General features: G+C 40.7%; 2 protein-coding genes across 2 annotated transcripts in view; both read right to left on the reverse strand.

Moving 5' to 3' along the window:
• Positions 1-1,971: 1,971 nt before the first annotated feature.
• hcrt (hypocretin (orexin) neuropeptide precursor) lies at positions 1,972-3,417 on the reverse strand. Its single transcript, XM_054608123.1, has 2 exons — positions 3,340-3,417; positions 1,972-2,343 (listed from the first exon to the last, which is right to left on the reverse strand). Exons 1-2 carry the CDS (start codon positions 3,394-3,396, stop codon positions 1,972-1,974), a joined length of 429 nt encoding a protein of 142 aa, XP_054464098.1. The 5' UTR covers positions 3,397-3,417.
• A 1,011-nt stretch (positions 3,418-4,428) lies between these two features.
• Positions 4,429-13,294, reverse strand: part of plcl5 (phospholipase C like 5) — a 68,666-nt gene continuing 59,800 nt past the window's right edge. The window contains exons 5-6 of the mRNA XM_054607911.1: positions 11,855-11,964; positions 4,429-6,375 (exon numbers count right to left, since the gene is read on the reverse strand). Coding sequence (XP_054463886.1) covers positions 5,917-6,375; positions 11,855-11,964 — 569 coding nt within the window. The 3' untranslated portion in view covers positions 4,429-5,916. The remainder of the gene's footprint in view (positions 6,376-11,854; positions 11,965-13,294) is intronic.

Genomic DNA, 13,294 nt, shown 5'->3' on the forward strand with positions numbered 1-13,294 from the left:
GTAAAGAGAAACACTCAATGGTGATTCACTGTCTGGCTCAATGACACAACAGTCCATCTGCTGCCAAGCAGGATGTCTGCCAGCAGCAGGTTGCTTGTATCACCATATCTACATCACATTTTCTTCACTACCTATACTGTACACAAACAAACATCCCCACACACACAGTGGCTGTAACATACAGAGTATAAGCCCACAAGTACACACACACACACACCAACACTGATGGCATTTCTAAATAACAACAGGCACCGGTTCTTTGTATAGAATCCGTGCCAATTACCGCTGTCCTCCAGCTTTCATGTGGAGTGTAACGCTGTTGTGCACAATCAAACACCCACTAAGACCTGACATTTCATTAAAGCATGTTATTAAAATCTCTACACTTAGCCGTGAAATATTATACTGATCCACGCAAGAGTCCTTTATGTCAGATTTGCAAAACCAACATCAGCAGATTCAGCTGGAAGCAAGCAATATGCTGTAACATGTTGCCTAGCAGCAGTCATCTTCGAAGGTTTCCCTAATGTATTCTAAATGTGTTTTAAAGCTTAGCCAATTAATGAATTAGCTAAATTAATTATGCGAGGAATAACATCATCTCAGTCTGCACAGCGAACTCAGTTCAAGGACATTTCTTCAACAGCTTCTCAATCATTTTCTATCATGCTTCTACGTCAAAAAAGTTGCTGTAGAAATTGTCTTTCATCATCATAAAGCCCCTTCCTAAGAAAAACACACTGAGCCCGAGCAGAGGCCAGTGGTGCAGAGGTAGTCTCAACGAGTGGCAGGACTTCGGATCTCAGTGCAAAAAAGCAAAAGGTAAAAAAAATCTGATAACATCTACATTTAAACGCAGATTTAAGAGCAGAGGTCTAATTTTTCCCATGTGAAATGAATAGTAGCACAAACTTTGACATTGGATAAAATGTAAATAGATGAATAGTTTGATTTGGCGAGTGTAAATTAGTACACACAAATGTTCTGATAGGTTTGTGCCACAGAACCAGAGCCACAATACCACTCACAGATCAGGGAAAACAGCAGTGATGGTAGAACAATTTTACATGTATATTTAAAAAGCATGCACAAGGCATCCTGTTTGACAGTCTATCATATATGTACATGTATATACATGTATCACTACCCCTCTTAGTTTTTATCTTATCAGCACCATCTTGTGTTCCACTTTATTCCCACACTGTACTGGGCTCCTATGTACAAGCTGTTCTAAATCAAAAATAGAAGTCTAGACTTGAGGTGAGTTGCTAGGCTTTGATTTGGTGCGCAGGGTTATACAAAAATGATTGGAGTGGATAGGGTAGGAGTTACTATTTTGATGCAACTAAGTGAACACTAAGTAATTTTTTTCTGTAAATCTTACAATAATGAAATGCAATAGGAATCTGGGGCAAGAAAAAAAAAACTTCCCTGGTCTCCCAAACCAATCTAAACAAAAGAATACATTCTAATACTCACTAATATTGTTTGAATATATAAAATAACACTTAAGTGTTTTGCTAGTTTTGTTTAGATTATGCTTAAAGTTGTTTGAATCACACCCTTTTAAAACCATATCTATCTATCTAGATAGATCTATCTATAGATAGATAGAGAGCAAGAGAGATTTGAGGGGTGTCGCGATATAAGACGATATAACGGTATTGGCGATAACTGTCATTTAAAATTAGATAATTGAAATATTGATATCATCATAATATCATCCAGCACAATCCTCTTCAATAATTTTATTTATACAGTTATGGTGACAGACCCTGTGCCTCCTTGCACTCATATTTGAAGTGTAATTCATTCAATTCATGTATATACACACACACACCCCCAAAATCACATTTTTTTTATACATGAGCAAGAAATAAACATTTGGTGTAATGAAACTCACCAAATAGGTGGGATTTTTTCCACCTTGATTTTAAAAGAGTCTCATAGGCTACTTATATAATGAGGTATTTAACTTGAATCAGGTAGTGGCGTTGTGATGGTCGATCCTGACCGAGCCATCCAGTCCATGTAGTGCTCTCCAGCCCTCTCTGCATTCCTCTTCCCCATAGTCAGGATCCCTGCTGCCTGATTCCTGGAGCCTTGGAGGAGCTGCTGGAGCCGGCTCTGCAAGTTGTGCTCATCATCCTTTCGCTTGCCCAGAGTGAGGATGCCAGCGACGGCGTCTCCTGGGAGCGCTCCCCCAAAGTTTTTGCTGCCAGAGCGACACAGGAACCGTGAGAGGCGACAGGAGCGAGTTGGTTGTCTGCAGCATTCAGACACGCTTTGAGCATCACAGGCCAGTCGAGACAGCAGCAACATCAAAACCAGCACCAGGACTTTCTGCTGGGCAAAAGAGATTAGCTTACACCCAAATGAACTCATACAAGAATGTGATCTGCAGGGGTACAAAGACACATAAATAATTATTTAAGATTTCTTTATCATTCCTGATAAAATCTTTATTGAAACATGATCAAAATGTTTCTGGTTAGATATTCATGGGTGGATAGATAGACCTCTATGTAAAATAAATATGAATCATTGAATGTCCAATAATATCATACTGACATTTATTCCACATATGCGTGCTAAAACCTTCATCTCGTGTTAAAATCCCATCATAGATACTGTACAACCCTATTAAGTATATGGGCATAGTCGTGCCTAAGCAATTTGCCTAAATCTTAGAGAAATGTGTTATTTTTATAGAAACAGATACACAAGAACAAAGAGGAACATGTAGCCGGAGCCCATTTAAAAACCCTTGTCCTTAGACATGAAAAAATCCCAAACAAAACATAGAAAGTACAAATTACAATGAACTAGGTGAAATTATAGCACTGATTATAGGACTATAAGCTTGAATGCCTAATGCCTTTAACATAGAAATAGTAGTTTTGTAGAAGGGCGCCCTACAGTTCTCCGTTAATGCAAGCCAAGTACTCTGGTTTCACCATGTGAACTTGTAACTTCACAAGATACCAGTGACATGATGAAAATAAAATGCTCGATTTTAAATATTTTTAACAAATGCAACAACTTTTTTTTTTTTTAAATCACATAAAGGCAAACTAAATCAATTTAAATAAATCAAACTGGAATATTTGTTTTTTATATAAAAAAATGTTTTTGTCGTTTTTTAGTCGTATATAAAAAAATGTTTTAGTCGCCTCTGTTTCAGTGAAGATAGTAAAATAAATGGCAAGTAAAAAGACCAAAAACTCATAAATGAGAAACCAACCTTAAACAACTTTAGCAACTTTAAACACCATTCATTTTTGATGTCAAGCAAACCTCTCACTAATCTTTAAATAAAAATGAAAAAGGCTGTTTTACCCTGTTAGACGAGTCCATCCCAGCAGCGTTCTGGAAGTTGGTGGGGAACCAGGACATCTTCTGTCTTGTGTGAATGGGAGTAATCTGATCTTCTGATCTCCCCAGGGGAAGAATAGTGTCTTTTATATTGTTATATTGACGGTGGACGTCATTTGTCCGACCAGAAACATGACACAATACCACTCACTCTGTTTTTTGCTCATTTGGAGAGTTGATGTAGCGCTCGCTGCGATTAATTAGTCTCCTGTGGCAGATCATCTCCAAGGCACTGCTCTGGACCTTTGATGAACTACAGGTATTTCTTTGTGGCCGCATGCCGAAGCTTTATGAAAACATACCATTATGATGATGAGTGAGGGACGGAAGTCAATTAGCTGATGTGTCCTACGAGTTCTAAAGTATAAATATGAAAAAAGCCTAGATGCCCTTTCTCAGTTCTAATGGCTCATTCAAAAGGCATACTAATTAGGTTCTATGGGCTTTATTCTGCCATACAAAGGCGCCATACTCACACATCAGGAGAAGTTTTGGCTTCTTCCTTCACAGAGGTTTCACTAGTGGGGTCAACAGTGTTGATGAATCTATGACGTCAAGTAGGATTATTTTAATTATAAAAGACAGCACCTCTTTGCCTCACCTCTGCTCCCAAATTATGCTTTATAGACCGTTCAATACTGCCACTCTCATAAGTAAACATATCAGGATAACAAAATCTCTTAAAATCAATTATTGTTTTCATCCTCATTTACTTAATATCTGTTGCCATCTTATGGACAACAGGAAGCACTGCTTTAAATAGACCAACTCATTTGTGATCAAAAAATGGCTTCCCTCTTGTTTATTGATAAGAAACAAATTTTAAATCAAGAGTGCATCATAGTGCATCAACCGCAATCAATAAAGCCTTCAAAAAGCTTTATTGATTGTTTTACATTCACTGTGAAAGCTGCATTAAAAATACTCCAAAGCACGACTGACGTCAGTTTGAATACTCACTCACAGTCATTCTCTGAAATCATTTTCAGTAAAATATCAGTCGAGGCACTGGAGAAATGAACAAGAGGAGACAGGATAAACAATGAAGCCAGTTTTAATGGGCCACTTAAAGGAGCTCTTACAGAATCCACATTCACTTTGCAGTGAAACACACGTTGGGTTACTGTTTGACCCTCGTGTTGTGGCGCTAACCAGTAATCCCTCGTTCCAGTCCCACATGCACTGGCTGTCCTGATCTGCACCACAGAACAACAGGTGTCAAATCACTGTATATGTGGAAGTAATGCTAAAAAAAAGAATCAGAATATCAATAGATCTAACAACATTTACTATAATATCAATCATTAATCTGTGTCTGAAGAATAATTATATCAATATATGTTCCCTTCGTACATTTTACATACACTTTACATCTATATTCACTTTAATTTGTGTTCTTATTGACAGCAGTACCATGTTCCTGATGACCTTTGACCTCTCAACAGGCAGGGTCAAATATTCCAGTTGTGATTGGCTGGTGAGCTCCGCCCCTAATTGACGTGGGCCAGCTCCACCCTGGGGGCCAAGACACTGATTCACGTAACGTCACACACACACACAGCCCCTGGGGGCGGAGACAAGGAGACCCTGTATTGAGAGTCCATGAATGCTGAAGAACTTAAATCCTGTGGAATGACAATGAAGATGTGCGGAGCTCGAGGGAGGTCGGCACCAGCAAGCGATTCAAAAAGAGCAACAATGTGACTGAAATACATCAACAGCTGCAGTTTTGTTTTTCTATTTTGGCTCTAAAGCTTCCCGGTTTGTGCTGAATGAGACATCTGGGCGCCTACAGAGCTCAGCCTAGTCGAGCTGCTCTACGTTGTGCACTCGAAATAAAAATGGCATCCTCTTCGTCGAAAGGAGTGAGGGTTTACGCTTAGCTTTGAGTCTAAGATGGAAGAGTGAGAACATGATAAAAACAAAAAGCTCAAAGACGTGCTGAAGATTCCATGGAAATGAAAAGGCAAATTTGTGGCAGAAAATGCCAACGTGAGGTAAAGCCTGTACCCACAGAGCTAGAGTACATAATGAAGGGGCATGTTTCTAGCATTTCCCAGAGAGAGACAGGGATATCTAACTGATCCAACTGCTCAACGCGTTCCAATCCCGAGACACACACCAGAAGCTCGTTACCAGCTGTGACCCTTTTGGCTTTTCACAAGAGAGAAGACAGAAGAGACCTTAACTTCCTGGCTCAGATGGAAGATTATCTTCAAAATACAAGACGGAGAAAAATAAACATTGCCTTTCCAGTTTTCCATCCTGTTTAGAAATGTGTGATTGAAGTGTAAGGTCTCTCTCAATCTTGACTCCTCCAGCCCTCTGGCCGACTCAAACGTCGTCTCAGACTTGTGTCTCGCTTCGGACGCGACGTGTCTTCCTCATCATCATCATCTCTTTAATCCTCTCAGCCAGTTCCTCCATCTCCCTTGCGTTACTGGCCTTCTGCTTTTCTTCTACACCCTTCTGCTTCTCCATCTCTGTCTGGCTCCCTCCGTCTCTCTTTGGGTAGGATTCTCTGTGGGCACAGGCTGCGGGTCAGCAGGATCCAGCCGCTTCGTCACTGACCATCCCTTTCTCAGGGATGGCGTCCTGAGGTCCTGCCGCCCTCTGCTGCTGGCTCTGGAACTGAAACTGGAGCTGGGTTAGGGGTGGGGGTTGAGTATATGCCGGCGGTTTTGAAACAGTTTGAACCAGAGGGAGAGCTGGGGGCTGGGGATGTTGATGGGGAATCGGATGGAGATAAGCCTGAGGTGCTGTCTGGGTTTGGGTCTGGGTCTGGGTTTGGGACTGGTGCAGCGGAGGAGGCTGTGGGTGGGTCTTGGCCTGAGGCTGTTGCTGTATCTGGACCTGCTGCGGCTGGTAATGAGGATGGTGCTGGAGCTGTGGGGAGGCTGCTCCGTTCTTACTGAGACCACAGGACTGAGCTGCACAGTGGATCTGACGCAGGGTGTCCAGGGCCTCGCTCTTAGCGTGTTTCAGCAGGTCTGCCTGGCCCTGAGATAGAGAGAGACAGAAAGAGAGGCTTTGTTAACAACACGTGGTGACAAAAATAGCAGGGAACATCTTTGATATCCATTCCCTTCAGGGCTACTTCATCTTATGAGGCGGCTGTGGCGTAGTAGAGAGCAAGGTAGTTCTCCAATCAGAGGGTCGGTGGTTCGATACCCGGCTTCGGCAGTCGGTGTGTCCTTGGGCAAGACACTTAACCCCAAGTTGCTCCCGAAGGCTTGCCATCGGTGTGGACTGGATGTTGCATGAGTGTTAGTTAGAGTCTGATGGTGGCACCTTGCATGGTAGCCTGTCATCAGTGTGTGAATGGGTGAATGATATGTAATATACTACTGATTGTAAGTCGCTTTGGATAAAAGCGTCTGCTAAATGACTGTAATGTAATGTATAGTCTATCTGAGAATTTCAACATCATCTAGATTGGTTCTACCTTTTCTGGCCTGGTCTCTTTTGTAAAAGAGATTTTAATCCTTTCATCTAAATAAAATGAAATAAGGGAGGAAAATTAGGTAAAAGTTGTTTAGGAATACCTTTTCCATGGTGCACTGACTTAAAATTGTAGAAGGGGGCAGTATAAAGCCACTGAATGAAGGGCTTTGGTTGCCAGCCAGTCACACTTCTCCTCTCAGCTGGTGAATACTGCTGTCTTATGGTGATAATGTTATACTGCATTTCTGCTCTTTAATTGGGAGCACCCGAGAGCCAAATCCCTGCCATATGTGGAGGAAGTGGTCAGGGCAGGCATCCTGCTTTACAGCACTGTCAAGTCAATCCGGGGACACTGCCATGGCTGCCTGCCACCTTAAGTTAGCCGTCTCAGCCATGTGGAAATGTGGTCAAGTCTTTTCCACATTGCTGCTACTTCTGTGAATAAGAGGTGCTTATGTTGTTAGAACTGGCCAAATAAATATATTAAAGATAGGAAATGTGACCACATGCTTTTTAAGAACTCTCTCCTCATCTAGAGTATTTAAATCCTTGACTCCTCCCCTCAGGCCTTGCTGCCTTGCCACTCCCCCGTCTCTTTCAGTGTCCGGTTCAACGCTTTCTTTACCACCTTCCCTCCGACATCTGTTCACAAACAAGTTGAAAGCAGTTCTCATTGGTGAATCTGTCTATTTTCCCTCCCTCCCTCTGAACTTCAGTCTGGACGCGGTGTGACCCGATCTGACAGCTCATTAACTTAACATCCCTATGAAGAGGCACAGGATGACCCCTTCTGCACCGGACTAAAGTGAACTGTAAATGGCGAAAGGGATAATGTTCTCAGTCAGGGAGGCGGGCACAGCAGCGTGACATATTGCAGAATGACGACCACAACGCTTTACTCCCAGGTGATGTTAATACACTGCGAGTGGCCTTTTACCTGAGCCACTCCAGCATACAAATACACGAGCATGAATAAGTCATATGTTTGAGGGAAAAAAAGAAATCCGGAAATTATGTAAGTCATGACTCACCAGGGATAATATAAGACAGCGAGAAGACTGCTCTGTGCTGCCAGAGCTAAATCACAACGGCACTCGTATTCGGGTACATTCTCCAGCTGGCCCAAAGCTGTCCATGGGGGGCTAAGCCCGAACAAGGGCGGCCACCAAATCCCACCACTATATCCTCATTAAATTCTCTCCTAATCTCCTACTTGTTTATCAAAATCAGTCCATCTCTTAATAGAAATTGGACACTCAATAACCAGCCTTTACTGTATATTCTCTATCTTTCTCCCCAGCACTTCAGACATTCTCCGTCACTAACCTCTTTCAAACTGCACTTAAAACTCACCTATTTAAATCTGCTTTTAACCTTTGATGCTAGTTATGCATGTTTTTGTTTAATTTTACGTTATGTCACCTCTCCGCCTTGTTTATATTGTTTTTGCTTCTATTTTTTCTTTTTTTTAACCATGTTAAGTGCCTTTGAGCACCTTCTAAATAAAATGTATTATTATTATTATATTATGATAAGGTTGTTGACCTAGCTAGAGAGTGGTTTGTGACAGCAGATCACAAGGACTGAGAGCCGTGCATCTCCACTAGAACTGTTTTCTATGGACTCTGTTAGCGCCCACTTGAACTATAATCTATAGAACAAAACAAATCTGCGAGCCCAAGAGTTTTAACACCTAAAACCAGTGCTGGCAAGACAAAAGGAGGCCAGGGTTTTTTTTAATGGAAGAGCTACTTTAGCAGAGGCTTTATTAGTTATGTAATAAAATACATCAGACAACAGTTAATTACAGTAGAAACTACAATGGTGAGTGATTTGGCAGGCAACAAGAATCCACATGTTTTTGGAGCATGCTATTCTTTAAAAAAAAAGGAACTACAATATTCCTCTCTTTATGTCGCTCTGGCTTTTCTTATGGCATTGAGGTATGAAGAGTGACAGGGTGGTCTCAATGGTAGAAATTGGACATGACAGCTTTGATCTGATAATCAAAGTAAGAGCCAGTTTAAGAGCCAGTTTGATAAACAGAGAGGGTACACAACTCTTCCTCTCACAGCTTCCCCTCCATTTCCATTTCCAGGCCTGCTGAGCCTTATTGTTATGCATTAGGGGCCCGTGGGGCAACGACCCACCAGAGGGCGCTGTTGTACAGAAGACGTTATAGTTGTTTCTCTAATTCAGACACAATAATGGCAAACTCAACTTTGTTTACTTAATAACATATTTGCAATTTGACATCACATTCTGAATGAAATCTCTTCTCTATAAACATATTGCTTTGTAATGTGTGTAAATTTGTATTTGTACCTAATGCTGCTTGCCCGTTTACACTTGGAGGGGCACGACAGAACTGGCCCTAATGCACTTGTAGCTCTAGACCGACAAACCAAATGCGCATGTGCACGTGTTCAACATGAACTTTCAGATTATAAGTGGGGTCAGGGCTCCTATAAGCATCCCATTGGTAAATTTTAATGGTGCAAGGGTGTACATGTCTGGCTAGCTAGCTAAAGAGGGACTGAAATGGTACTAACGTTAAAATAACAACAGTAGGGATGAATCGGGAGGTTTATTTTACTACAGTATGATTTAGGACTTTACCCCTTTTAGCAAAAATTGGAAATAAAACGTTTGGGACCACATCAACCAGATGACTTAATCATATCTCAAGACGGAAGAGATAAATTAAAAGATTAAAAGATTTAAAAAAAAGATTCAACCACGAGTAGTTCAAAGGGAACATATATATATAAAAAAAGCTCTGTTATGCTTTCCATTTCTTGTTTTTTGAGAGGAAACTGTCCGGACAGCCAGTGGATTTAAAGACTTGATCTTTCAGAAACGCTGGTAAAACACAAGTTTTAGTTGTGCATCTCATGTGGATAATGCCATCAAATTAAGCTTAATGGGAACAACAAATGTTGCTTCTCAGCTTGACTGCGTGTTGAGACGTGTCATTGAACAATAAAACCGTCAGACTGAAGAAAACAGATATGTTCTTGGCAGAATTATAACCTGTATAAATCTTTGTGAAAAGTGCAAAGATTGCCTTGCGTGGACATGACTAATCTGCCGGCTCGTTAAACCCTGGCCTTTTAAGATGCATATTTAAGACTATGTGAGAGTAAGACTCCAGGCCAAGGAACCATTACGATGTTAAACCCTATTTTAAGGGCATGCACAATGTTTACAAGGGTGAGGTTTCACAACAGATGACAATGCATGTTTCGTTGCTGGTCTAGAGTAAGCTATTTGATGTTGAGAGATCTTTAACATTGTCCTTTGGTTATCCTATATGTTGGTGTGGTTAGATTTGTCATCAGATCTTCATTGTGTTATTTTAAATGGCATTGTTCGGCTGGAATTCTGTCATCACTGCTGTTGGTGATACATTGGTCTAAGCAATCACAGTGTCTCCACTCTCTCATTCGCACACAGTTGTGACAGTATGGTTTAATGTGATATGTCTATGGCTCGTTTGGATGGCAACATTACATTTTCTTGTATGAATATCGTGTGGCCCCACTTAAACAAAATTGCCACTGCTGCTGAGGATCTGGAGAGGACGACAGGTGACATAACTGTGCATGGCTGCCAGCCTTGGCAAACATGCAGCAGGCTCTCACCAAATGTTCAGTATGAGACACAGCTTACAACTGAAGAATGGGAGGAGGAAGGGGGGAGGAGGAGGAGGAGGAGTTGCATGTGCCAGCCAAGATGCCTTCACGTTGAGAATGAGGCTGATGGAAGAAATTAGAGGACTATTGTAGGACGACAGACGGGAAGTGTGTGTTTGGACAGACGAGGCAGGGATGGGTGGAGTTTTGGGTTAATGGAGGGAGTGCGGGTGACAAAGGGGTTATGTTTGGTTGTCAACCTGTGTTTCCCAATTCTAGAGAGTGCCATGAAGCTTAATTTAGATAAATCTTGCTGTTGCACATACGGCTGATGTATTAGAGCAAGAAAAACAATAAGAACACAAATACATTTAACACTGATTTATTACTGCTAATTATTACTACCTTCACTCATGCTGAAATGCTTAGTTGGTAAATCAATGAGTCAAAATGTAGCAGAAACCGATCAAAGTTGTTTCCAGTGTCCTAAATGTGAGGTTTCATTATTATACTTTTATTATCAACCATTTCAAACTATAGTTAATTAAATGTATTAAGATTGTTAGTCAGGTAAACAAACAATCGAAAGTTGTCACATTAATTTTAGAGCACTAGAAAATTTTCATTATTTTCTGAAATTTCATAAACTAAACTATTAATCAGTTAATTGATAAACAACCAAATCTTTGCTATCTTCCTATTTGAGAAGGCAGACATGGAAAAGGCAAAGAAGAATCTTGCAATCAAACACCGACCTAGCCTGACACTCAAGCAAAAAGCTCAGCCAAGGGAGCTTCTTCATTCAATACTAAATGATTTCAGGGTGATGAGATGAGATAAAAATATCCTGGCTGCTCTGTCTTCGCTAAGCAAAACAGGCCCACTGTGCAGAGCATGTGGTGTTTTATCGGTGCTGGTATTACCATCACAGACTCATAGAGGCAATGAGATGAGGGCGTTGGGCAACCTTATCTCACCGTGCCAGGGGCAGGTGTAGACAAGAACGCATTTTCCCGTGCGTCATCTTCAGCATGTCCAAGCGACCCAATGTGTGTGTGTGTGTGTCTACGAACGTGAAAGTGTGAACAATCCTCTCATTGTTTTGTCAAGATAGTTGCATGAGCAAATAAATAAAACAGTGTTTGGAATCAACAGTAATTAATTAAGAGATTAGACGGGATTAGAGAGGAGGGGAATATAATTAGCCCAGAGGGCTTTCTTAAAACACCATGTAGTGTAATCTCAGCAGCAGAATCTGGGATTGCTTATCCACTTGATTAAAGTCTCCAAAATAATCTCACATGTTGACATCAATCAAAGGTATTAGACGGTCCATGACACAAACTGTAGGTATATATAGTACAATTATAAGGGTATTTGTAGTGCTCAGTCCATCTTACCTTGAGGACAGTGATGTTCCATGCATAGCTCTCCATGGCCTTCTGAAGTTTGCGGCCTTTCAGACCTTCCTTTGCTCCGATGCGATGCAGATCCACGTGGAAGTCCAGACCTGCACACAGACAAAGACACATACATGGCATGTGAATTATAAAATAATAAGAAAAAAAATATTAAGTTTATATAAGTGATGCCCAAATCAGATCTGCAATGCAAAAATGACATTTTAGAAAGTTAGTCTGTCTTAAAGTATAGTATTCATATAAAAACTAAGTGTCCCGACAACTAGAGACAATTACTTAATTTAAACCTAATTAAAGAATTTAGCTTAATTTGTCTCGTCCCATTGAGAGTTGTTGACAGCTGCTGTTGTACTTTGTATCATGTTTGTATGCAGGGACATAGTTGGACTGAAATTCAGCCTGGGACTATGAGATGGAGAGGCCTCTTATGTTGTTTATATGCATATCTACTGTGTATCATGAGGAGGTAACCAGAGCACAAACATATTTAAGTATAGGAGTGAGAGAATTACTCTGTGGCCAGTCTCTAGATTTATAAGGTATAAATATCAAAGTAACCTTTTTCTCCTGCTCTTTGGTTCACGTTTCCACTGTATTGCAGTGTGTACAACACAAAGTCTGCAGAACAAAAGTCAGCACCTTAATGGCTACAATAGCAGTTCACCATACAAAGTACTGCATTCCTAATACGGGTAAAATTGAGGTAGCGCAACGAAGCCTAACCATTAATTAGTAGGTCCGGATTTATTCAGCCGACGCAGACCATCACTAATCCTCTGGGCTTTAAGAACAAACTCCTCCCAAAGCTGGGTTTCTCAGCCACTGGCCTTATGCCCAGCTTTGATTCACTGATAAGACATTGAAGACACATAATACGCTATAATTCACAAAAAGCCCATCATCACAAGCCGTTCATTCTTTAGTTCTCTGCTCCTTTAGTGACTTGTAGGCATATACGGCACCTTGATTGTTGGCAAGAAAAGTCTTACATAAAATAGTTTTTTGTTGAAGAGCAGGATAATTACCTCTGCCCAGTGGAAGACTCTTGAAAAATAATTCTAGACATCCTTTTTCCAAGGGAAGAGATAAACAGAGCCATTGAATATGAAAAGCAACATTATTATTACTGCTCTGCTTACAATTTGCACTAAAAAAGTATCTAGTCATGAAGTTAAATTGTCTAAGTTAAGTATCCTGATTCATGCATCAGGGCTCAAATGCACAAATGCCTCTAATTAAGAAGTAAAAACAATTTAAACTTTAATTGTTTTTACTTCTTAATTGCATTTCAGCTAGGTTTCAGTTGTCAGAAAGATTTAGATTTACTTTTTACAGATTTGTTTTTGTTGGGACCAGGTTTAAGGTCTCAGAAGTATGTCGCTGTACAAAATACATGGTTGGAGAACTATGTAGGAAAGC

Source organism: Anoplopoma fimbria, chromosome 11, assembly GCF_027596085.1.
Source record: "Anoplopoma fimbria isolate UVic2021 breed Golden Eagle Sablefish chromosome 11, Afim_UVic_2022, whole genome shotgun sequence".
Lineage (NCBI taxonomy): Eukaryota > Metazoa > Chordata > Actinopteri > Perciformes > Anoplopomatidae > Anoplopoma > Anoplopoma fimbria.

What these genes read in the sequence shown, in the direction of transcription:
- hcrt (XM_054608123.1), bottom strand. Translation starts at nt 3,396, where the DNA reads ATGTCCTGGTTCCCCACCAACTTCCAGAACGCTGCTGGGATGGACTCG. An exon ending in GGATGGACTCGTCTAACAGG is followed by an intron (nt 2,344 to 3,339) that starts GTAAAACAGCCT and finishes TTTGCCCAGCAG; the next exon opens with AAAGTCCTGGTGCTGGTTTT.